Raw genomic sequence first — 27,598 nt, 5'->3', positions numbered from 1 at the left:
GGACCTGTGCCCAAGCGTACTTATGAAGCTAGGGAGGACAGACTCAGCAATACGGGCGCTTGTTTGAAGCCTACAAGAAAGTGCAGCTGGCTGTGCATTCATAGAGCATGGCTGTTCTCTAAGGCAGTGCTTCGGGTGAATCAAGAGAATAAGAAGGCCTAGTTCCATGGGTTCGTTTCCTGGTACCAATAAACGGGATTTCTGGTTTCAAAAGCAGCCTGCTTCTAAGGCCAAGCGTCATGTTGCTACTGCTTCCAAGTAGCTCTGCAGCTTACGGACGGTTGTCTCATCCAGGGAGAAGAGGTCAAAGTCAAAGGTTGTGTTGGTAACATTAAAATGCCCAGTTTCCTCAATGAGATTTACAATCTGTACAGAAAGGAGACAAGCAAGGATGTATCCAGAGACCCCATAAAGACTAAGTACAGCAGAAAAGCCAGCAGATACAGAGCAACCCATCCAGTCCTTTTCTCATCCCTTCAGAATAGCCTCAGAGATGAGAATGTCTCGCAACACAGAGGGAATCCTCTCCCAAAAAAGCAAACCACCTCCACCTGCATGCCTGACTATCTCAGTCCAGAAAGCAATGTGGGCACATTTCCTTCCCTTTAAATTAGACCGAGAGTGCCCAGCTTTGGGACCGCTACCAGGATGGTACACAAACCATGCTTCTGTATCTTTTTCCAACAGAAACACTGCATGCACATGATTTTTTTTTTTTTCCCTACATATCTCTGCTTTCAGAGTGAACCAAACCCTCTCATGAAGGAGAGGTCAAGCATCACAGGGGTCCGGCTGAGACCCTTGGACACAAAGATTACCAGAGTACGACAGCTTGCCAGAAAGCTGACAAATGATCTCTACCTGCTGTAGCACATTGCGCTCTCGTAGTGCCATTAGTCGCCTGTGAAGCTCCACTAATTCATCAGTGTAGGCCTGTAAAGGAGTCATGAACAGAAAGAATGACATACGTGGCATGTTTGTATGGCTGCCAAAGTGACTTTCCTAGTGAGGATCAGAGGAACTTGAGACCCTTTCAGACATGTTCCTATTCTCAGTTTTTCCCCTAAATTTTTTACTGCCTCCTCCATCCTTATCAAGTACTGGGAGACTAAAGACTTGACATAAATATGGATGGTCTGAAGACCTTGCATCAGCAAGGCTACTTAATGATACCATTAAACACACACCTGTAACCAGCTTTAAAAAAGCAGTCAGAACCTTTGAGCTTAGAGGACCTCAACAAGGTGAAGTTCATCTTTATGAACTTCAGTGCAAGTTCTTCATCAGCGGGTTGTACTAATAAACTACTCATTACCTGAAAATACGTGCATGAATGCTCAGTGACCGACACCCCAGCAATCTGCTGAACAATGATTTGTGTTTAGGTAAGGAAAAAAATTCTTTGAGTGCCTTGTATTCCCAGGAACATTTACATACACCACAATGGGAAATGCAGGATTGTCTACAAGCTCAACACGTTAATTGTTCTTATATAAGAACAGTTTGTTTCTTCCTTCTTTTCTTTAATTAGACAGCCAACAAGGCAAATTTCTGTTGGCACATTATTGCTCACAGGGAATAGATTCTTTATCCATAAAACTGCCCCAGAGTTGTTCATGTCTGTATCAGCAAAACTGAACTCATTTAAGTAATTGCACAAAGGCAAAAAAAAAAAAAACCCTCCAACAAAACCAAACCCAAAAGACAGGAAATACACCCCTCCCCAGCACATTCACACACAGAAAAGCATTTTTCCCCAAGACACCTAAGCAGTACTGAATGCTATGCTTCCTGGGAGAGCTAGTATCTTATAAACCTCTGACAATTGGAAACACTGATGGTATTTCAGGAACTCTCTTCAATGGGTGTCTCCTATCTGTATTAAGTAGTCTAATAAAAGATAGTATTACCTACAAACCTTGCCTCAGCCATCTCAGCTACGGTTAACAGTGGAAGATTTTGTAGCTAGCAGGAGATTCAGATGCAAATATCTCCAAGATCACACACCTAACTTTAAGTGATTAACCTGTGCTGTATTCTCCTGCTGAAAAAATGTTAAAACACACAGTGAGAACTACAGACTGATTCTTTGATTACTGTAGTGTAAAGGCCTCAATGATTAGACTAAGGAAAAGTATTAAGCTCCCACTTGATCGATTCCTTTAAAAAAAAAAAAAAATCACAGTGAGAGACTTTTGTGGACAAGTTGAGGTTTGGCTGTTTGCTTGCAAGTTAGCCATGCTTTAGGAGCACATACACTGCTCTGCTTTCCTTGGAGGCCAGAAAGGAGGGCATTTCACTGAACAAACAAAAGTTTCAACTAAACCAGCAAAGCAGAGCATCAAACAATCTTTAATTTGTAAGATTAAAGACAGATGAAAACTGCCTTTTAATGAAGAGGCACTCGCCACTGCAGCAGTGGCCAGACCATTGGTTCAGACAAAGGGCAAACAAATAAAACAATTTTAACATTTTGCATATGGAAATGACCTGGGGTCCATCTATTTAATATACACAACTTCTGCAGCGTCACTCTCCAAAGTCTGTCCTTTCAACATTTGTTTTTCATTATACTCAAGCTTTTAAGCTGCCAAGAAAGAACGATCTGAACAGGCTAGGCTGATTCAAATTGTTTTCCACACAAACGTCAGTGAGCATCCAACAGTTCTGAGATATGCAAATCCTCAAACATACCTTGTCATATGTTCCCTTCTTCAGGATCTTCTCTGGCTTGTTACAAGACTCTGGGCTTTTTCTTCCAGATGCCTGAGGGTAAAAGAAATCAACATTAGGGACCAAAATTAGTTCAGACAACATGGTGGTTTAATGGTTTGGATGCACAGCACTGAACAGAGAGAAGTTACCTGTCTGATGAAGGCAGTGAAACAGGGAAACTTTGGTGCAAGTCAGAACTAACACCACGGACTGAACACAAAGCAGGAACCAAGAGTGGTGCAAAGAAGCATTGTATGGACACATAGGATGCAATACCTTATTATTTGCTGGGGGCAGTTTCTGACCAGGAGGTGGCTCTCGACTTGGCAGGCAGGAATCTGCACTGTTATCACTGTCACTGTCACTAAGGCTCAGTCTGAAAAACAAGTAGTAGAGAATTAGCATCACTGGGTAATAGGAAACTTACTTAGCTGTCAACTGAACCACGCAGAGTTAAATGAAATTCTCTTCTTTATTATAGATTACTAAATTGTCTGGGAGAAACAGTCAGTCTGGAATTTCCAAGAATCCCTTTTACCCTAGCTGACGTCACCTTTGCCATCTTCCTAGCCAGGCAGAGTAGGGAGTTTTAGTTTACACGTTACAGCTAGCAGTTCATCTCTTTCATACACAAGTCCCCTTAGAACAACTGAGAAGCACCACCTGATTTTCACAAATGACTACTGTTCATTTTGGGGATTCATTCCAAGATCACCGAGAGGCTTCCCGACACCTCCACTGAGAACACAGGCAAAAAAATTTCATTTAGTGTTTCTGTTCTGACCTTTGAGACTTCCTGTTTATTCCCATTTTTCTTGTGGCCCTACAGATGTATTACAGCAGGTACCCTACTTTGGATAAGCTTGAAAAACTGTTTATTACCTATCCCCTAAGGGTATAAGAAGTATCCTTCAAAATCTCTCCATTCCTGTTTAGTTGATAATGACAGAGTGCAACAACAGGTTTTTTTAAACTTTTTTTTTTTCCCCCCCAGGTTTTGGTGAACACAAGCATCATCTGAAACTTGCAGCAGCTATCTGCGCCAAGCATTTGGTTTCAAACATTCAGCCTCAGATTCCCGGTTTTGGCTACAACAGTGTTTCCTGAGGGGAGAAGGATGAAATTCAACTATTTCCACTGACTAAAGCAGGAAACAGCTGTTAGCCAAGTCCCATAGGAGTCAAGTAACCAACTGTCAGCACACTATCAGCAAAGACTAAGGCTCCTCCGTTTTGTATCAGTCATATGCAGTAAGAAGAGCACACATGCTGGCAGCCTCCACAACGCTCCTCTAATCTCTGCAGATCAAAGGTGTCACACACCATTCAGCTCAGCAGAGATCTAAAGACAACAATTAGGTGACTATTTTAAGGGGCTCAGTTACTAACACTTGCAAGCTCAACACATACTACTTCCCAGAGGCTTCCTCTGGGCTCCAACGATCTCTCCTCATCCGATTCTGTTCTCACCCTGCTGTTCTCATCAACTCTGTGTCCCCTCCCCATGGGTACTTAACTCCCCACATCTGCCCTTTCCCTCTTTCTCTCACACTTTCCTCTCACACATAGCTCCATCACTTTGATTCCTCCCTCCAAACGGAGGGCAAACAAAAATACCAAGCACAGAGGGCAAAAAGACAACAAACATCTATCTTTCTGATTTGTTACCACCTGGAATCCCGGCTGACTGGGTTTGCTTTGACTGCTGCCTCTTCTCCAGAGGAGCTGTCATCATCATCTGACTCCTCTGACTGCAGATCTTCCACCATGGAGCGCAGCGGGCCTGGGATCAGAGGGGAGAAAGCAATTCAACGCTACGACACAGGCAGCAGAACTCCATCCGAGCTATCTGATCTGACCTGGATTCATTGTTATTAAGACACATCAAGATTTCTCAATAAGATGACGCTGGTATTTTCATGTTGCACAAAGCTGTTGCTAAAGGACACTGTATTCCAGTCTCAAAACTAAAGCAGAGTTGACAAACTTTACAACTGCCACAAAGCCACCCTAGCCTCCCCCCAAATCCTCCCACTCTCTTCTGAGATGAAAACAAAAGGACAAATTTTTCATGCATTTGCAGACTATTGTAAATGTCACTCAAGAGACAGTATTTGTAGCAACACAGCATTTGCTAAGGTTAGAACATTTACTATTGCCACAGTATATCTCTTTGGATTATCACTGGAGGGATCTGAAAAAGAAGCTATGTTATGCACTGGAAAAATGATGAATGTCACATTTACAATTTTTAATAAAACATATATGAAATTGGAGGAGAAATATTCTGGTGACACTATAGATCAAGCAGCAGCAAACACATTTATAAACTGATGCAGAAACCAAACAGGGAAAGAAGCAAATCCAGAGAGATGCTCTACTCAAAAATTAACTGCCAAAACAAGAAAAATACTTGTTCATGATTACGCTACGACATTATTGCCTCTTCTTGCTGCAGCGTCACAGCTTCCACACATGGTTGCATGCAAGAAAACGTATTAGCCTTATGTATGGTGCTGGGAAAACAGACCTAATTCTCATGAGCCTTTTAAGGTTATGCAAAGAAGATTTTAACAAATTTTATTTCTTGCAACACACCTTGACTGTGGTTCTGAGATGGCTCGAAATCAGAGTCAGAGCTGGAGTCGGAGCTGGAGCTGGAGTTGGAAGGGCTGGACTGGACAGACTTAACCCCCCATAAAAGGGAAAAAAAGAAAAAGAATCTTAACCTTTCTAATCCAGAAAACCAGCGCAGAGCACAAAGCACAGCTGAGACAGAAGCATTTGAACACTCTACAACATCACACATCACTGAATGCAGCTCTTGGAATTACAGAAAATATAAAAAAGGCAAGGTGAATAAAAACAACATTTATGAAAACTTTAGCATGCTGTAGCACAGCGCTCCTGGGCAGCAGCATCAACAGGTCCCCCAAAACCCTTCACACCACTAGTTTCAAATAGCCTCAAGTGATGAAATATAGCATCTGTAAAATGTCAAAGTGAAAAAACCCTTATTTTGAAATGTGGACGATGACTAGCATATAACCTAGAACAACTATCAAAGCCCTCTTAAAAAGTGTATTTATTGTAACCCACCAACATTCCCTCTGACCACCTCGTACAGATCATTAAACAGATGCCTATCCTAACTAGCTCACTTGACTCCAAAATCAGTTCTAATTCATTACTATACCCTCAAAACAGTTGTTTCTACACCAATTTGAGCAATCCACTGTACTGTTTCCAGTTTATTGTGAAAACATAACAGAAAACAGCTAAACTCTAGTGAAACGAACTCTACTGTCAGTATTCGGCTGAAATGCCAGGAGCATACTATGCAGTAAGAGTGAGTAAAAAGATATAATGAACTAATAATGCTAATAACAGCACCCAGAAACAAAGTTTTAGTGCTACGTATGTTTTTAACTTAAAACCAGATATTGTACAGCAATCACATGCTTTAGCTTAAAGGACCACGAGGTGGCAGTGAAGGCTAAATCAACAATTTCATCCCCAATAGCAGCAAGGACTATTACAACAATATTAAAGGTGGGATTTTATTTTTTTTTAACTCAGTAGGATCTAGTTTAAAGATTCTCGGTGTACTGTAATATTATCCTCCTTTCTAAAAGCAATTCCTTGGAAATTTAGCATTTCCATTTCATTGCACTGTTCCTGGGAATCCACCTATTACTTCCACTACCAAATCCTGATGCTAGAAAAATCACACATTCCCATTGATCAATCAACTTTATTACAGAAAGTGTTAATACTATAAAAACATTGTAAACAGATAGAAAGAGGCACGTCAGCAGCTTTGGGCATTAATAAGTGAAAGCAGCAGCAGGACTTCCATCCCAATACCACCCTTCCCTATAATTTATCACCCAATATTGTTAAGTTTCATTTATTCAACTCTAAGAAGGCTGGGAAAAATATCAAAAAGAGGTATTACAACCCTTGTGAATGATTGCGTAGCAAAGCAGAATAATTTAATAATTCCAGTATCTGACATATTGTCACACTGCCCTATTTGCTTAGAAAAATTACAACATGCAAGTAAAGAGCAGTATTTTCAAGATAAGGAAGCGCAGCTCCTGTGTCTTACCCTGTACAGATTCAATCCTAACATCCTTCATTCCTGATAATCTAGCATGTGTTCTCTTAAAATTACTTTAATAGGACCTAAGAAGCAGAAGATGGAATTTGTATAGACCCCATTTCTCCTTTTGCCATTAACCCTATGAGCCATTTCAACCGTTTAGGAGGCATCCAGCTGGACATACTCTGCATGCTCAGGCTGCAGTTACTGTCACCATGATATGACAAAAGCACATGCCAACAATGGAAAAAACAATCCTGCCCTCACATCTCAGCCTCTCCCTTTTGTCAGCGCTAGCACTTAGGCAGCCAAGCATGAGGCCAGTTCAGGGAACTGGACTTGATGGGGGAAGGAAAAAAAAAAAAGAGAAAAAAAAAAAGATGGACAACTAACTTTCAGCAGGAGCTGAAATGGAAGGAGAAACTCCTCCAGCCCATTGCAAAGTCACACGAGCTCTCACGCCAGCAGCAAAAACGAGAGCAAGACTGTTCCTTTCAACAGCAGCCTGCAAAGATGTCAACTCAAAGCAATCGTGGACTTGCAGCCTCAGAGCATGTTGCACAATACGCTGGCTGCGGCAGCAAAGCTGATTTAAGAGTTTCTGGGCCCCGCTCCACCTCCAGCTGCTCATTCGCTTTAGTGATGTGGCTTACCACACAGATCCAAACAGCTGTACCAGTACAAACGATGGAGTAGCAAACTGCAGCGTTGGGAGCAAAAAGAACCCCCCAGGGTGGAAAAGGAACTCAGTCAGTCTTCTCTGCTGATGCCAACGCATTATGCAGTTATACCCTTAAGCTTCAAATTCCACAGAAACCTAAGCTGATCTGACTGGTAGCTGCCACGGTTCCCCCTCCATCACACTAAGTATTCCTACCCTCCTTCTGGGCTAGCACTCAAATACTTCTGTCAGGCATCCAACAGACACGAGAGCTGGTGCAAGAGAGGACACAGAAGCATACAAAGCTTGGTGGGGGCAGGACAGGACGGCAGCAGACACTGTGGAACCACAACCACGGTTTGTGGTTACACGGAACAGTCTAAACAGCACTATCAGCGTACAGCTGCATGGCAAGTCCCAAGGGGATGGATGACACCTAAGAAACAGTGAAGTACAAGACACTCAGGACTTAACAGAGATCAGCAGAGTACAGATGCTCACAGTGAGGGCCATGGATCTGGTACAGAAATGACAGGTTTGCTACACACTGGATGCACTTCAGGTATGAGGCTAAAAGGGGAGAGGAGCTGCCTCTTTTTAATGCACGAGCTACACATTTAATCAATCTGGAAAAAGTCTTTGTAGAGTAACTTGAATTAACGCTTCCCCAATGAAGTCTTCTACTAGGAATCTTTTGAGAAAAAAAAAATCCTTTCTGAAATAAACACATCAATACTTACTGCATCATGGTGCTGATTAAGTCATAATATGAATTGTCCCTAGAAGATTTATTCTAGTAAAACAAACCTTTCTAAAAGTGGTCAGTAGGAAGCAGTTCAAAAATGAATGTGACATTATCTTGTGAATCCTGTTAGAAGATATATGGCTTCTTACAACCGAAAAGTAGCAAGAGTTTGGATTTAAGTCATGCCTTTTCCCTCCTGCTTTTTTTTTTGTCTTCTTTTGGAAGACAGTTTTTAGAAGACAGAGGATGATGAATGTTCTTAGTAGTAAAAAGGAAAAAATATTTAGACAGCTTTTAAAAATAGTAGTACAATAACATAATTTGGTTTATGTTTTACAACACAACTTATTTAGGTTTAGTGGCATGTGGTTGTATTTTGAGCTTTAGCCAATAGCACATTTCTTACACGCTATGTCAGGAATAGGGGTTTTTATTTACATTTTAATACTGGGGGTTCTTTTTTCAGAAACAAAATTGAAATTATTTCCTCCTTTTCTGAATTAAGATCATGTTCAAAAACATTATGTTACCATAAGCAGGTGGGAAGTGTGCCTATGCCTACTATACTCTAGCTCTATAAATGTCACTGCAAGGGATGAACAAGAGACAGTTAACAAACTCCAGTTTTTAGATAACTCTGCCTGTAGATAAATCTAAATAGAACTGCCTATCTGAAACAGGAGGTAAACCACACAGCAGTAACTCACAGGATTTTCACCGAAGAGTTTTATTTGAACTACAACCCAGCCTAAGCATTTGCCAATCTGGATCTTTATCTTATCTAAGGGAATATTTTTGAACACCTTTCTTGTGCAGGGATTTAAACAGCGTGCTTAAAAATTCTGGTAAAGGACAAATCCCTACTCACCTCTGACTTGAAAGAAGTTTCATCCTCTGAATTCGACTCCTCCATTTCCACAGGCTTTTTTAACTCCTTGGCCTCACTTTCAGATTTTACCTTTTCCACTTTGGCGTTCATCTTCTCCTTGGTTTGTTTCTTCTCCGGATATGAGGAAGACGAGGTTCTGGGAGATGTCCCTAGGATATTCTTTACCCCTTTGGAGCTACTCTTTTTTTGTTTTTTGGCACTAGGCTTTGGTGACTCCACATTGGAGGGCCTCTTGCTGGAAGACTTTAACTCCGGCTGCGGCCCACCCTTTGGAGAAGTGTTCTCCAGTTTGGTCTCCTTCACGGCCAGTTTTGGTTCCTTGAAAGCAGCTTTTGGAGGTGCCTTCTCCTCCTTAGGCAGTTTGTTCTCAGTTGGTTTTCTGGAGGAGTCCTTCAAAGGCTTGTTTTGTTCTCTTTCAAGGTCTTTGGAGGAGTTTTTGCTCTCAGAGTCTTTTCTTGGCCTTTCTCTGTGCTCCTTGGTTACTTTGTGCGGCTTGGATGCCTTGCTACTTTCCTTGTTTGCATCCTAAAATTCAGCAACAGAAACATGCAAGCTAGGTATGAAATTGAAGATCTGCACAGAATTATAAAACACACTGAAGCATCTGTTTCAGGTAGACATCCACCCACAAATGCCTAATGTACTTATCTACCTCTGAGGCAGAGGTCTAGATTGCCTGAAAGCTGATGGGCAGAAATTGACAGTAGGCACCTAAACATCTACATCAGGACAGGATGTTTCACAAATGCTTGTTCCTTTCCATGGCCTATAAAAGGAGGTCTTTAAACATCTATAGATGTTTAGTTCAAGGTTAACATCTGAAGCCAGGTAAGAGGAAATTCATTCTAGCTGTGTTGCACAAAGTTATATGTCAAAGCACGTTTTAGGGGAAAAAAAAAACCCAGCAGCTAAAGAGATTTTTTTTTTAAGATTAAATCACATCCATGGCAAATGCAAGTTACGTTCGCAGCCTAGCCCCCAACTCACCTCAACACCACGGCAACTTGACAAAAATACTGAGTGTCCCAACAACTGTAAAACAGCCAAAGTATCTGATATCAGCAGGCATTTTATCACCTTTAGCAAGAGCTTTAAGACACCAATCATTAGGAACCTGCCCATCCTAAGAGTCAGGTATGCATGAAGGCAAAGGAGTACTTCCCTTTGCGAATAATATGTGAACTCAAAACACTTATAGAAGTGGGTCTTATGGGGAGACACTGGTGTATGAACTGGACACGCCAAGATGCAAACACACGTGCACTTCTGAGGGCAACATGGAGGAAGAGAAGCAGGAGACTATTGTCTCTTTGGCACTGGCAATTTTCACCAGAGCTTGGGTCAGAGCACTTTTTTTCTCTTCTGTCTTCTCTGTTTTCTAATGCTTCATTCCTGACCAAAATTACATCAGCCACTAATAGATAAGTCATCTTTATTCCGTTTCATAACATCAACATCAAGAGACATGACTGAAGTGCTGGAAGTGTTTGGGGAATACAATGGATATCAGAACAAAATGCATATCAGAATTAAATTACACCATAAAATGAATTGCTGTTAATATTTGTGACTGTTCAGTGCTGTAATCTGCTTCAAAACACATGGCCTGTGGGTTGTTTCTCCTATTACACAAAAATAGCTTCATCACACAAGTGAAAAAAAGAAAACTTAAGCTTCTTCTGAAGTTTCAAGAACTGCTGGATGCAAACATCAAAACTTGAAACCGCTAGTTTGACCAAGTGTAGCATGTTCTATGTTCTGGACCTTCTACCAGAAGGTCTTTACACCACGACCCTAAGTAGTCCTAAAGACAGAGCAAATGCTGACTCTCTACTCAGCCTTGCTGCCAAGAGATCGAAATCCCCCAGGACTTAGAGCACAGCTTAACATGACAGAGTGAAAGAGCCATATAATTCATCTTCAGCATCAAGTCAGAACAGAGAGGACTTCATTCAACTTTATTGCTATAGCAGTTCATGAGGAAGATATCATTCACCAAAAATTACCCAAAATTGAACATCTAATTTTCTTTTGAAATTTCCCTGTAGAGAAGTCTAGCAAATCATAAAAAGGCCTCATAAATTATGCTAAGTTCCAGACCATTAGCTAGTGAACTACGGAGTACAAGGAAGAAGTTTTCAGAATTAGAAGTAGCCAGAAGCGGCTGCTAAACAAGCTCTCAGCAGCAAGTCCTGAAAGACTTCTTCACCTCAGGATGACACAAAAGCATGCTTCACTGACCTTTGATCCATGGGATGGTTTGGTCTTCTTGGGATCAGAGAAGGCAGAGAGCGGTATTGTGGGTAACATAGGATAATCAGGACTTGGCCTCGAAACAGTTTCTGCTCCTTCTGGCATTACCATCACCTAGTAATAAAGAGGAGAAAAATTACGTATGAGTAAAGTTGCACAGACTATTAACACATGATTATGTTAAGTCGCTTGCTCAGTTAACACACTATTATTCATCTTTTGGATGTTTTTCCCCTGCTTAAGGGCCATAAAGATATTGTCTAGGTAATGCTCAGTTTAAAGGCAACTCCTCAAATACAGAACATTAAAACCACAAAAAAAAAAGGCAACATGCAATATCAAGTATCTTTCCCAAAGGGAACTCCAATGTTCTGAGCACAAGCACGCAATAAAGCTCTGGTTGAGAACTGTGTGTTCTGCTGCAAATGCTCTTATCCTGCAAACAGGTAGCAAGGTAAATCTGGAGGGAATGAGCAAGACTTCATCAATTTAGGAGAAGCTGAATTCACTCATTCGGGGGGGGGGTGGGGAGGAAGCAGGCCTTGTGTCTCTCCTTTGACTAGATCTTACCACCAGTGAGTTCCATGAAACACTTCCCTTCTTACTTCCCTTATATTCTGCCAGAATAATCCTGTAGAAAATTTCCACTAGGTGAATGGTATCAAAAGTGATTCACAGAAGAAACACCTCAATACATAAGGAATACAATAATGTACTATGAAAAGCCTAGAAAGCAAACAATGTTCTAGCCATCCTACAGCCAAAATAAGCACCTTCCTCTTTGTGCCCCATACAGAAAAGCACTGCCACACTGTGGAAGATCTGGACAGATCAGCTTGAAATACTTGCGACTCTTGAGATTTATTATTGACAAACTTCCCCACAGCTTTGTTTGTTTTTTTTTTTAATTTTTCAGGCTAGAAACATGGGGTTTTTTCAGAAGAAAATGTTGCCAGCAATTAGGACCACCTTGAATAAAGTCCTTGAATAGAACATAATTATACATTGCTATATATGAGGGTGTCTCAGAATACAGTCATGACATTCTCCGTCTGGTTAAGAACTTCATGCACTTTGTGGCTTGTACTAATTTGCCTAGATCTTGTAGTTATTTGAAGATCATTTGTTTAGTTTATCACTGCATATTAGTTTCCCAGAAGTAAGAGTTCATCCACTGTAGCAACTCATATTTTATTGTGCCTTCAAGAATATATCTATTTTTTTCCCCTCCACACCCATTTTCACTCTGAATTCTAACACTCTTCCTTAATTTTTTGTTGTCTAAGGCACAAGCAGCAGACCTCAGGTTTAGAGGGCATTTCTTGACCAGGAAGCACCAAGTATTAAGCTTTCCTGTGGCAAAAATGAGTAAGGAATAGACTGGAAGTGTCTCCCTTTTCTTGAGCTTTTCTATACTGATACAGCTTTCAACACTAGGAAGGTCACAGATGACTGTAACTGCCCAATGGACAGCGCACAACATTCACAGAACTCCTCCTTTTCCAGAGGGGTTTTAGTGCTTTGATATTAATGGTCACATTTAAATTGAAAATGTAGTGCCACCAATCACACAAGCAATAGTTTAGTTCTGCTTCAAGTGCTGCAGTCATATAACCAGGAGTAAAATTGGCTGGGTCATCCTTTAGATGAACATAGAAAACTGTAGCCTGCTGGGCTGCAGCTGAAAAGAAACCCCAAAGCAAATAGAGATCACTACACATTTTAGCAGAACCTCTTCAGATCTCCAATCCCTTTGGCACTTACCCCTCCAGCCCTAATGAGTTTACGTCTGAATTCCTTGGTGGGGTTGTTGAAAGTGAGTTTCTCACAACGAAGGTGGTTCACAGGTGGATTTCCCTCCAAATTTAAGAACAGGTCGTATGTGAAACAAACCTTTTTCGGCTCCTCCTAAAAACAAGAAAGACTTTGGGAAAACAGAAGAAGTCTGGCAAGCACAGTAAGTCAGAGGATTCAAACAGTCACTCATGAAAATCCCAGATAAACCACTATGTGTTGCATTCATAGAGTTTTCCATCATGCAATCGGAGAGCTAGGAAATAAATTATTTGAGCCTAAAGTGCCTGAAGTTCAGTGCCATACTGTTCATCAGAAACTCAGGCATGGCTTTTCACTGCAGAAGAAACGCACAGACAAGGATACTGACGGACAATTGTCTGTTTAAGGCTGTTCAACTCATCCTAGGAGAGCAGATTCACAAGCTTTATCCACTATTCTATTTTCACTGAAATTCAGATCCTATCTCCTTTGGGAAGCAACTGAACTGTAAGTATCAATATTAGGAAAAAGCATAATCCTTTATTCGGAAAAGGAACAAATTCTGAACTCACAGGAACTCTGTGGGTACTGAGAAAAGATTAAATGCAACGGTAAAAGGATGGCTTGTTTTGTAAAATCCTTTTCAATATGCATATTGCACGAGCTGAATAAGAAGATATCCTAGGCTTTTGAGCTTTCCAAGGGCACTTTCACTGAAGAAATCCGGAGTTTGTATGCATGTTGGGGATCATCTGCGCCTCACTGGTTTTGTTCCACCTGCTGCAGAAGCACAGCAAACACTCTGCATTTGCAGTACAGAAGGGAAGAAATCTCTTCCTTTTTTCTCTCCCAAAGTGGCAAATATTGCACACTACTTGTATATTACAAATATCGCTATGACATTTCCTGGTATTATCTTGTATTCTGTATTTCAAGATGAAAACTCAAGATGTGACAAAAGAGACTCTCCTGCAAACCACACAGAGACTTACAGTACATTCAGTATTTACATGAATGCATCCCACATGTCTCATTCAATGCGCAACATCAAGCAGCTGCACAGCAGTCTTTTCCACAATTCATATCCAGCAGCTTGATTTCCTGGTGTAGTTGCATTGTTGTATGGGAACAGACGCCGCAGGCTGCTAGCCCAAGCCATTAGATTTGCTGAAAATAGGTTGAAGCGTCAAACAGCTTCAGACCACACCGAGTCCTGCTGTTTGCTTGGTGGATGCAAACATCACTGAAGCAGCCATTTCTTGTACAAACTATAGCTCTAATAAGAAAAACTGTGGTAACCCCACCTGGTTTACATCAAAGTCAGTACCCTAAGCTCACCTGGGAGTCAAGGTCTTGGGTCCTATCTCCCCAAACAGGGGAAGGCAGACATCCAAGCAGACACATACAACAGAATTGTCTCCCATTAACAAGCAAGAACATGCTACCAAAACAAGGGTCTTTAGACCCTCTTTTGGAAAAGTCCTGAAGAATCTACATGCACTTAAAAGGGTTCTAAGTCTACTAAAACAGATGAATGGTAAGATAAAAAGTACTTGCAAAATACACTGCATTGTCATTTTCCTCTTTTGCTACAACCATTCTCATTAACTGAATCATTAGTGAGCTCTGCATGTGTGTGCTTGCACTGGATTTAAAACAGCAGCTGTAGAGGGTCCCTCAAAGTCTAATAAACTTAAATGAAGGATGAATAGAAATCCAAAGGTGGCCTAAGAATTGTTTCTAAAATGCTTTTCCTGGTTAACAACATAGAATAAATTGATATTGGATATATTAGCAAAAGCAGGCTTTAGTCAAAAGCTGTTATGCCATCACATTATCAGAGTTCTGCTTTGTCATTTGCCTGTTTGCTTTCAGAGCAGGAGAGGGGCAGCAGATTCATTTCCCTTTTAGGTGTCCCATTTTTATAGATACTCAAAAGCATCAGAGAACCTCCCAAATATTTATTGTACCTCTGTTGACGACCTTCCACTTTTTGTAAAATTAAGACCATTTTTCAACGTGATTTTTCTCCAACTCAGAGATCACGACCACCCTGGGAACAGAGCCTAGCCAAGTACCATGACCATTAAAATATCCTTTGTATCATCTCAGGCCATCAGAAGCCCCCCACCCAAGTGAATAGTTAAGATTACAGCACTCATAAAAGAACAAGTACAAAAGTCTCAAAGCAAAAAGCTGCAAATAAACATTCTTTCCTTTACTGCCTTCACTGACAGCTAATGATTACAGCTCAAGACACTCCAAAGCTTAACCCATCCGGTCCTCCCTAAAAGGTTCTTCCCTCCAAACAACCACCAAGGAGGGCGTGGGGAAAAGAAAAGCAAGGAAAATCTCTCTCAATTGACCTGGACCTACACATCCTCTAACTTTAAATGGAAAGCCACACTGAATCCACAGTGCTACACTTCAAAGCCTTTCTAAACATGTTAGGATCTACACATCTTACTGCTTGGAGTTGCAAACATATAGGTACTTTTTCACCCTACGAACTCAGGTCCAGGCAGTCTGTTTTCATACTGCAACACCGCTCTAAGTACTCCTGCTGGAGTAGCAACTATACAGGCAAGCTAAGCTTTACTCGTAGATGAATCCACCTTCTGATAGTCAACCCTTGATGTCAACAAGTAAAACTGAAAAGGGGAGAGACCTACTTTCTGTGGACATTTTGTTGCTTTCCGAGACCATAAGCTTTTCTAAACGGCCTTACTTCCAAGAAAGGCTTTAGAAAAGATGGATCACATCAATTTCTAACTGGTAGATACTACTGTTATTCAGATAAAAATTCAATGGTCAATTTGGGCATGAAATAGTTAACCTGGTACGGTATCTCTGAGCAAGCCATCTTAGAACCTCAGTTTCTATCTGCCCCTTAAATCTCAGATGCCAGAGAAGTAAACAAGAAATATGTACCACAAACTTAGGGCCAGGCTTTATTTGCAGCTGCTGTAAATTTCCGTCCATCTAGTGAATCCCCCTACTCCACCTCCAATCTCCAAAGCAGAGTACGTTACACTTTATTTTTACTGTTTTCCAGCTTCCTGTCTGCACTGACTGCCACTGCACTGTTACAAACACTGGAGTTGCTTTATTTTTCTTCTGAGTTCTGAAGTAATGGGTTAAAGTTCTTTTGGCACTTTTCGTAAGAGAAGGGATTTTTCAAAGTCTTTTGTTAAAATTTCCTTGTCCTGTTTTTAAGGCAGGGTGTGCCCTTTGCCACTTAAATACAAATCAAAAGAATTTCACTGGTAGCGTGCACATAAAGCTCATAAATCACTTTTAGAAAGCCATAAAACAAAATTATCTACAAAAATCTAGCACACCAAGGAAGCAGACTCATGGTTATTCAATAACTATAACATCTAACACTACTTCCCTTTTGCCATAGATCCAGCCTAACAGAGTCATTTATCTGTAACCGGTTCATAACGTCTGTATAAATGAAACCCCCTTTCCAGGCTTGTACAACCCGTTTGACTAGTCTTCCACTGCACTTGGAGACAGGACATTTAAAAGTGAATAGCCCAATATTCATTTTTTGAAGCAAGCAGCCTTATAGTACACCCTGCTAACAAGTCCATAAAACACCCTTATCTTTTTTGAGATTCTACAGAGTTAAGTAACAGAGAACAGCATTTTGGAACTGTTCCCCATCTGAAGCCTATTACTTTGTTTGAGAACTAGGAAAATATACTCGCTGCTCAAAGACAAGCATTTAATAATCTACTAGCTCTTACAAGTACATGATATGATGCTGGCATGGCTAGTAAAGCTGCCACGTTCGACGATTCCTTGCCAGGCACTGCAACCTATGCAGCATGCGGAGATGCCTATCAGTGTGCCACACTGAACAGTGACTGAAACACACGCAGCCCCCGTGTTTTGATCAGGAAAACAGTCCACTCAGAAGAATGGGTAAACTGATAGTATGTATTAATTTATGACAGAAAGGTAAAAAAAGATTCACCACTCAGCAGCAGCACAAAAGAAAGTACTGCAGGTTTGGCAAGTAAGACAATACAGAACAGACTTAAAAAAAAATGTGAGCAACAAATGCTTCCACTTAAAGTCTAGACAAAATGACAAGTATTACTCCTCCTTCCCCAACTTTTAACAACACTGGATAAATACTAACAGGCTAAATCTACTCGTCTCTTCCTCAAACCTGTGCAGACCCTGCCCCAATAACACAGCAATTTGTTAAGTAAAATGCAATGTCTCACACAAAAATAGGCTCTTCAGCAACCTTCCTTAGTAGTATTTCACAAGCCGATACCTTCCTGATGGCACAGTCCTGACACGTAGTTCTAACTGATCTCCAGTTTCACCTACCCTGCCATATGTGCACACATGTACAATGTCTATACCGAGTTCCTAATTCTAAACACAAATAATTTTTCCCTTGTCCAATATTTTTCTATGTATTTTATATATTATGCCTAGAAATATTGCAGAAGGGGCAAAATATACATGTTTTTATTGTGAACCTAACTGGAAGAATCAAACTTATTTCTCCACTTATCTCCCTTTTCGCTAATAGAAAAAGCCCAAGTTACATGTATCCATTATGTAAATACTGGAAGCCTTTTATCTCTAGCACTGAAATTGGGAGGGAGTATCTTTAAAGAGACTTTAATACAACATCTTATCCATGTTGCATTAATATAATCTGCCTTATATCAGAAGAGCATGAAAGTACACTAGACCTTTGGGTGAGGGGGGGAGATCTAATTTGATTAGGATGCAAAAAAATGTGACGGGATGAATACAAAGTCATACCTGCATTACAGCCCCCAGATTACAACATACGCCACTCTAAGATGTATTTGGAGACAACAATGAGGCCATGAAAAAAAGCCTCAAGACTGTTGAAATTGAGTGGGGAAGAGGGAAGGGGAAGAGCAGTAGAAAAACAGCAAGGCATTTATTGTACCCAGTTTGTATTGATTCAAGCACCAGAAGCCACTAACAGCAGCCCTCATTACAGGAAGGAACACAAAGAATTTTAAAACAAAAATAGCATACTAACATTTTCAGGCCAACAATCCCAAGCGATCCACTATCATTAGTCAACTGCACTTTCAAAAGCTTTATCATTCAACCTGCTGAGACCCTGCCATTTGTTTTTCAGGTTCAGTTACAGAGGCAAAGGCTCTAGCAGGCCATCCGTATCAAATGAGACTGCAAATCCTGTGGCCTGTATAGACCACTGCAACTCTCTAGAAAGCTCAAATATACAAATTTTCCAAGTTGACAACAATATTGAAAATATACGTTCTGTAATTCAAATGACAGGACTGAGAAAGCACCTACTTAATGAGGAACTGAATTACACAGTCCACAGGAAGGACAAACAGATGCCAACAAGACGTAACTGTCCGTAGAGAATAAGAACAGGCTCTTGCACCTTTTTTAATACTCTGCTGACACTTCCCTGTCTGACACAAAGGCATCAAAAGCTTCAGTGGGGCTGAGAGCACTGACTCTACTACTCCAAACAGACAACAATAACAAAAAGAGAGTACTCCAACACAAAGAGTTAATGGACACTTTTATGCAAAGTTGCCTAAAAAAAAAATTTCCCTGTTTCAGTGAAATTCATTGAAAAGCTTCTTAAGCCATTCTTAGTAAAACTGTTCCGTAGCAGTGAACAGGCTGATGTTTCTTTAGCCAAAGCGAGAGTATACTGGCTCCAACAACCACTATTTTTCATCCTAGTATCAAATTAGAACAGGGAAAGGAAACAGCTGAGAAGGGAGACAAACTGGAAAAAAAATTTTCAGCCATGGCAAAGATCAGCCTCCACAGATTAGTTCACTCCCTCTTTAAACCCTTTCTCTTCTCACCTTTACAAAGCTAAACATGCATCGATAAACAAATCCCAAAGCCTTTGCAACTCTTCTTTCAACTGAGAGGACACACATCAACAAAAACGTGCTAGAATGTAGGGAGCATATGGCCAGAAAGACCCACACAACTCCTCCTGTCCAGCCACCTACAAAACAGCGTTTTCTACCCAATCCCAGAATCAATCCATAACATCTACTTGAAAAGGGTTATTCAAGGATGAGTCCCAAATGCTGTAATCAATTCAGGCAAACTCAAAACAATATATGCTCCTCACACAACAGCTGATCCCCACCAGTGTCAACAGGTTTACAGAGATCAGAGTGAACATATGGTCTTGAAGTAGTAAAGACTTATTTATTTGGTGCTTTAATGTCACGTTCTTTAATCAGGAGAAAATAGGCTGTGTTCTAAGCCTTTGCCATTCCTCCTCCTCTTTCCTAATCTTTTTAATTTCTACTATATCCCAGTCTTTACTTGTCTTTTGTCCTTGCATTTCCATCTTTGCAGAAGTATTCACCTCTTACCTTGCCTTCAACTCCACTTACTGAAAATAATCACAGCTCTTAATATTTCAATATGGCATTATCACCAAGCAATAGCAGTCAGAGGAACCAAGTTCTTCACATTGTCAGGCCGCTTTTCTAAGCTTCTAGCAATCATAAGTACCACGCATAACTTACAAATGTGCAGAGAGTATTACATTTGCTAACATAAGGATGGAAAAATTACTTTTAAGCAGTAAAAGCAAATGTCAAACAACTTCAGTATAGCTCACGTATTTCAAGTTCATGGTTGAGCCTGGGAACATGGCTCTGATCAAATGACATACTGGAAGATGGAAGATATCATATTTTCCCTCAATCACCACTTGCCCCAATTAAACAATGGGAGGTGCTGTCTGAAACTCCTTGATTAGTCAATTCATCGATAAGCTTAAAAGTGAAAAAGAAATTCTCCATAACACATAAATATAAAAAAAACAGGGCAAAGATGAGTATTTTGAAGACTTGTAGTTTTGCAAACAAGTCTGCAAATAAACTTGTTCTTCTATTTATTTTTCATGTTCCTGAAAACCAAAATGCCGAAAACAAACCGCCTTCTCCTAAATTAACTGCTACTTCCATTGTTTCCACTAAGAACAGAGACCACCTATTTCCCTTATTTATAAAAGCTATCCTATCCCTATTGCTAGAAGGAACAACTATGCAGTCACGTGTTTATAGAAACAATGAGAAGTGATGACCCCGATGGGTGTGAAACCAAGTTATACTCAGAAAAGCTGCCAGTTCCATGTTCTATGAGGACCGTACGAATATAAGGGACAGAGAGAACGAAAACATATGAATGCAGATGACAGTCAATGCAAACAAGTGCACCTACAAAAAGAATATAGGCGAGGCAGAAGCGAGAGAGAAAGATCTGAGGACTTGTGAAAGACAAAACCATCAGAGACCTGCAGGGAAAAGGCAAGTGTGAGAAAAGACTGCGTAAAGAAAGGAAGGGAAAATAAAAGGTAAGAGTAGAGACGAAACATAGCTCACCCATCACAGTCATTAGAGATTCCCTTTACAAGAAATCAGCATGGAGACGTTCACATTTTTTGGTCAGGAATGTAAAGGTAGATTTTGAACCTGAATTAAGCCAACATACAGTGCAGATGAAGAGTTTCCTGATTTCCATCCAAACCCTCAGAAAAGCCACCAGAAGTCAAACTACTTTTAAGCTTTTGAGGTGTTTGGGGTTTGGGGGGGTTTTTTTGCACTCAAGTCGTAGTTTTCAGTGGTTGCCAAAAAAGCTGCTTCTGTCAACAACTTTCATCCCCTACCCTCTAACTGCCATTTCTCTTCACATCCTTTTGGCTTACCCCACCCAAAAGAAAGTTGTGGGCAAAACGTTCCCAGGTTTAGAAGACAAGTCTTCTTGCGGTTCAGTCTCATTATTTGCCTTATTACTCAGACTCATAAAGTGGGGTAAGAGTAATGCAGTAGGCCAAAAACACAAACTAAAATGTTAATTATTCGCAAATGACACTGCCAGGACAGTATACTCTGCTAGACTGGGGTGAGAAGGAAACGACAGACACATTTGTGGGGGGTGCAATAGAAAGGATGCTGGGAAGCTAAATGGAATTAGATTGTTATATGTGGTCTGCTGTCAACAACACCTGGAGTAATGGCTTGTGCTCAGAGGGTCAAGGGGGTGGGGGTGAGAGCATACATTATAGTGATGGGGCTTAACGGTCAAATTTAGTTTAGCTAGGTTCCCTCTTAGAGATAATAAGCAGAACATTTTTTTATTGTTTATTTAAGTAGTAATCAAAACCAGAACAATTCACTATTCATGTTTAACAAAACAATTTAACTGAAACTGAGTTAATATGAACGCAAGTGCCCAAATCTCTATTTTCATAACCTTCTTCAAGTCATGTAGCATGTGACCTCTGCGGTAAGACTTAAAGCAAGCAATAAATTCCAAATTTTAACTTTCATATACTTGTTGGCATAACATCTTAAGATTTAAAATATTTAGTGTTTTCTTTTTGGAAGAGTATTGAATAAGAATGACAGTATTTTTAACATAGCTGTAAATACCTGTCCTATATATGCAAATGTTTGTCTTGAGCCTAATGAAATTTTATACCTGTACAGTTCATTTAGTAACACCGCAAATAAAAAAAATGGATTTTTTTAATATATTGACAGTCAACACAGTATTTACAAATGTTTATAAAATCAGTGTTTTATGTTTATTTACTTCCCTATTTGCATAAAATATTTTAACCTGCTTTAATATTAGCCATGCTAGAGAAGCTTATTACAAGTGGTACAATCTCTGTTCAGAATCTCTAGGACCATCACACTGTCCTGATATTACCTTTCTATACAATTCCACTCCTGCCAAAAGCTTTCTTTTGAAGTCTGGCAGGAGCTTCCAACTCCCAGTTAAATTCTATTTATTAGACTAATAAAAAACACACACATAAAACAGTCACATAATTTAGAGTCCTTCTGTCAGGCAGTTTCAGGCTCTGGCACAGCTCAAAGCAATTAGAAGACCAGAAATCAGATTCTACCTTATTTTTGAAGTACACTTCAATGGGCATAATGAAGCCTGCATAGCCAGACTCCTCCACTTTGTAAGGGGGCTCCTTGCACACTGAAAAGAGAACAGAAAAATGTTAACTTTGAATATAATGTAACTTAATCTGAGCCAAAAAGGAGTTGCAAGATGAGAAATAGGCCTCTGACAACTCAGGACACATTTAAAACACTGACCTTTGTGAAAAAACAAAATAAGATGGTGGTCATGGGCTTAGTTAAGAACATGAAAATCTGTTCTTAGCTCCTCCCATGGAAAGGAAACATAAAACACTCCGTGCCAGAGACTCCATGAGATTCTCCCCCCACTTTTGCAGTCAGATACAATTACATTTTTGTGCTGTTCCACAACAATGCAAACTGCCAGTTAAAGCTGTCTTGCAAAAAAAAGGCGAACACCCAAAAGGTGAGAATTTGAACAGTACGGAAAGGTAAAATTTACTTTGATGCCCACATTTATGAATCAAAACACTATACCATGCGAGCAGATTTTTTTTTTTTAAATGCTCAATCTTCATAATTACGTAACAACCATACTACAAGCTGCTTCATCCAAACCTCGTAACAACCCTGAAGGGCAGGTAAGCATTGCTATTTATTTCGCATACAAGGAAACCCGGAAAGGTTGAACAGTTTGCCACTAAGGTCACAGCGCTCCTTACTGCGGAAACATCGATTACAAAAGTTAATCGCTTCTAAGAAATTAATCTACATGCTTCCTGTCTCAGTTCCCCCTGTCCCACTACCTGCTGTATCTTCACACTACTGAATCCTTCCTATCACCTACCACCGCATTTCAATGTAACGATAGCTGACTCGAAGGACTCTAGGATCATTTATTTGTCCATGACATGGCTATATGTAACAGCTGCCAGGAGAAACATGATACCAACACAGATATTCTCCCTCTCAAGAACCGGATGCACTTGCATATAATTTCTGCACTACAATATATGTAAATAAAGTCAATTAAGTAATTAGAGGAATTCAATGCACAACTTTTTACTTTCTCTAAAGAATTCCAAGTAATTAATATGATTAGGAAACAGTACCTCAAACCTAAAAAGCACACAAATTATTTTCCTATAATGAAGATATATTATTCCCAGCTCTAAGCACTCCTACCATCATTAAGGTGCTAGAAAGCAGTACTCAAAATTCAACTGTGAAAAAAGAGCATATCTAAAAATAATCAAAATCTCTAGACTTGTTTTAACTTGAATTTCATACAAGAACCCTATCATTTAGGGGAAAAAGCCCAAAACCAAAGAACAGTGCCAATAAGGCAGCAGGAATCTTAAGGCTATCTGCCAAGCAGCCTTTGTTCCTTTGCCGCTCTATTCTAACAAATTAAAATTACTACACAAGCAATCTGCTAGCAGCACAAGCCTACCTTCACCAGTAGATTTTGCTCCAAGTAAGAGCAAACCATCTGAAGAAACCCTTCAAACAAATCTAGAGATAGTATGCATCTGCCATACCATTTACGTACAGCCTAGACACACTTTGGTCAAAAGCAAGCTGGCATTACAAGCAAGCTTAAGAAAGCACACAAAACCCAGAGACTGGAAATAACAGTCTCTTTAAAGGTAGATGAGATGGCAACCACCTGAGCAAAGACCATCTACTATCCCAACACAGTTGTTTGTAATAAAGTAATTACACCAGATGACAAGAATTGTAGCACAGCAGATTGTAACTTTTATTCTATAAATTAGCTTTCAGCTCAGTATCACACTTGCTTATCATACATCAGTTTTACTACATCAATTTGACAGAGACATTATTAACATACAGACTAGATTCACATCCTTACTAGCTGAACACCTTTGAGTTACCTTCCACTGTGGAATCTCACAAATAACCACTGCAGTAGGTAGTCCTGAGACACCCTGCATGACCAGCAGTTTTCCAAAGAAGTATTTCAAAGAATGCACATTACGAATTAATTTACAGCAATATTCTTAGGCAGCCAGCATTCCTTGTAACACTACATAACAATAACACTGCAGACACAGTTACACAATCTCAAGCAGATCTAAGTCTTTGTTGCTGCTGAAAAAGGGCAATTCCTGCTCCTCCACCTCAACCATGCTGCCCCATGCCAAGAATAAGGTTCATGTTGCTGGACAGGCAGAAAGAGCAAAGAACAGACCCAACAGAAAATAACACTAGAATTCGTATACTCTCCCCAATCTTGCTGACTGCACAATGCTTGCACAACACATGCAGCTGGAACATACAGCCAGTAGCAAAGAGACCACAACCCCCTTGGCATCACTGATTGCTGGTGGCTTAAATACTACCTGAACTGGCACCTGAAATTGGAAGAATTCTGATGGCTACTTAATGACCAATGCAAAAGCCTATATGCTCCAGTATGTTAGATGAGCCCAGTATTTCAGCATCTTTCAGCAATCACATGCTTCCAGCTTTTGTTGGCAAATACCAACAAATCAAACCCGCCCTTCCCATTTTGTAACATGAATTATCTTCTGCTGTCACTGTACTAATGCCTAAGTAAGAGAATAAAGCATCTGACCTCCAGCCCTTTCATCAGAAGAAGGTCCCATTCTCCCTGACCTTCCTCAAACAAAGACAGTAAAGGTTAAAGCTGAAGTGCCTGCAACATACATTTTGCTCCTCTTTAATGAGATATTTTACAGAAAAGTGACAATCCCAATGCTCTTTCATACAAAGACCTAATAACGCATCTTCAAAAATACACTCACCTCGCTTGGGTTTTGGGAAGCTCTCATGTAGCCGGAAGACCACCCTTTCCACAAAATGCTGGATGTCACACTGTTCCGGGCCACGGACAAACACCATCCAGTCATGAGTAAAGCCTTCGGTGGTGGGCTTTTTCCGCAGTTGGGCTCGGTGCCCCAGCTCCAATTTTACTTGAACCGTGCACTGTTTTAGGATAGAGGTAAGACTATAAGCAAAATGAAACAGCTTACATGTTATGCATAATGCTGAGCCCCACAGACAGAAGATGCTAGATCACCGCAGGGGAGGAATACAACACAGAGAGATTAGTCTAATTCTGAAAACAACAGTGTTGTCAACAGAAAAGTTATCATAAAAATAGCTCCTAGCACCATTTCATACCTATTTTGTTCCTAATATTAGCACTGCAGAGAAAACAGCTTTAGAAGAAGGATAGATTTATCTGCCTCACCAACCAAATTGACAGCAAAGCCCTAATTGCAGAACCTTTATTTCTAGAAAGCGTCAGAGACAGAACTTCACAGCTTACAGAATTCACTGCACTGATAGAAAACTAATCTTAAAACAGAAAAAACTAAATCACGAATTGGTGGTTTGTGATATTCTCCCCTGGAATATGTAATCTATTAGAATACAGTCATACAGCCATGATGCTCCTTGTATTTTCAAATGCATTTTATTAATGCACTTTCAAAGACCAAGACTAACACACAGCATGCCTCCACAATATCCAACACCAAAACAACCTAATTCTGATTTGCACTCCTGAATCCTACTCTAATCATAGAATAACAGAGAAGGTGTATTCCCTGGCTTGCTCAAAGCACAAAAATCCCATTAAATGTCTTAAAAAACAGATTAAATTAATTGTGAAGATCCACGTATTATTGCAGACTTCACAGTCAGAAGAAAGCAAATGAATTAAACAGATACAACAGAGGAAAGGCAAATGTGATTCAGACACAAGTTAAAGCAAGCAAATCTTAGGGCAAGATCTGTAGAGGCAGGGAATAACACTTAAGGTGCCCAACTACTTACTAATTTTGTGCATATATGTTATACAAACTAGGCCAGCAGCACATCAGTCTCAAACTAAACCCAACAAAATCCAGCTTCAGCAACTGGGAGCTTATTAAAAAAGGGGCAATTTTTAGTCCTGACCCCCTTCTTCACCTAAGACTTGAAAATAAGTGTCTTTTTCTGGCAGTTCTCAGTTACCATTGGGAGAGCCAACATTATTTGGCATTACCTGTATTACAGGTGTACACAGACCCAAACTGAGAGCATGATGTTAGTGAACGTGGAAAGAGTGAGCTTCCCAAGACCTAGACAAATGTTTAGGAAAAGTATTATCCTCATTTTCCCATTGAGGAACTGCAACAAGGAGTATGACCATGATTATCGCTCAAAAAATATTTCACATATCCAGCCTGATGTTTTATGGGAACGTGATTTTCAGAGCATTGTTCATGCTTTCTGATAAAGCATAAGTCACTCAATCTCATTCTTTTCTTCGTAAAAGGATCACACAGAAGGTCTACAGAGTACCAGGCATCAAAGATCAACCTCCCAAACTGCAGTCCAGTTCTAATTTCAACTATAAGCCTCAACACACTCTTTCAGGCAGTTATCTTTATAGCAAAATACCTTCAGCTGCCATCCAACATTATCAATTCTAAGACTCAGGGACTAACTCATCTAATTAATTACTTCACCTGTTTTACTACAACATTTCTTTAGGTAACCTTCCTCTGCAAGTCCTCTTGGCAGGCCATTTTTTTCCCATTCTGTGCTTTAGGGCTTATCTGCACTGGCTCAATCTCGCTCCTGAGCTAAAAATGAAGGTATACGGCTGCCTGTTCTTTCATGCCGTATTAAGGAATAAGAAAAAAGGCAAGGTGTGTTTCACTCAAAGCACAGCAATCTCTCCTACAGTGGAAGAGCATTATGTGGAGACAGTCTGCCTAAATCCCAAGCTCACATAGGAGGGTGCTTGCAGGCCTGCTTTATCTCAGATACTTCCCACAGTGTTCATGCAAGCGTTCACATCAACTGAGCCAGTCTGTTCGGCAGCTTCACGTTATCGATTCCATAATTACCCTTTAAATTGTGCTACTGTTGCCAGTTACTACCCCTCTCCAGAGAAGTGCAAATGACTGTCAGTCTAAAAAATTTGCCTTTCTAGTTGAAACGGCTGAGAAATTTTAGCTGAGAAACAGATGGGACTATGTGGAAGAGAACAAAATTAAACATAAAAGAGAACTGTTTAACTGAGAGTGAAAGTTGTACTTGCTATACTCCGCACATACCCGTCCAATTAACAATCACTGTGAATTAAGCTAGAAGTTGAAACACATTTGAAAATAAGATCTCCTAACATAACAAACATCCAAAGTTGCTCCATGGAAAATGGAGGATTTGTTTTTTTTTTTCCCCAAGCGTGTCTCTCAACAAAGGGAAATCAGGATCCTATTCAAACAATTTGTAATAATACAAAGGAGTCTGCTTTTCAACTTCTCAATGAACATTCTGAAGGCTGCTCTGGTGGTTTGGGGTTTTTTTTGTTTGATGTGCTAATTGCCTGAAAGCCATAATCAGTCTCCATTCGCTCTCCTTTAGATGATTACTCAGAGGATAGCGGGGCTCACCTCCCGAACCCCAGGCTGGTAAGTGACCTGTTACCAGCTCGCAGGCACTCGCACACAAAAGGCCCGAGCCAGCCGGCTCTACATCACCTCAGGTAAACTTCCAGCATCCAT

The 27,598-nt window shown here is 40.3% G+C and overlaps 1 protein-coding gene across 1 annotated transcript; it reads right to left on the bottom strand.

Moving 5' to 3' along the window:
* Positions 1 to 237: 237 nt before the first annotated feature.
* On the bottom strand, positions 238 to 27,598 carry MLLT1 (MLLT1 super elongation complex subunit; the record flags this gene model as incomplete). The annotated part of the gene is made up of 12 exons (XM_082010803.1): positions 238 to 366; positions 862 to 933; positions 2,695 to 2,766; positions 2,992 to 3,091; positions 4,386 to 4,497; positions 5,313 to 5,400; positions 9,094 to 9,639; positions 11,356 to 11,481; positions 13,132 to 13,275; positions 22,085 to 22,167; positions 24,842 to 25,022; positions 27,575 to 27,598. 12 exons carry the CDS (start codon positions 27,596 to 27,598, stop codon positions 238 to 240), a joined length of 1,677 nt encoding a protein of 558 aa, XP_081866929.1.

The sequence above is a fragment of the Phaethon aethereus genome (genome assembly GCF_964289735.1).
Source record: "Phaethon aethereus genome assembly, chromosome: 26".
In the NCBI taxonomy this organism is placed as follows: Eukaryota; Metazoa; Chordata; class Aves; order Phaethontiformes; family Phaethontidae; genus Phaethon; species Phaethon aethereus.
Note: the sequence above shows the minus strand (reverse complement) of the source record. Positions and strands in the feature narration are given on the sequence as shown.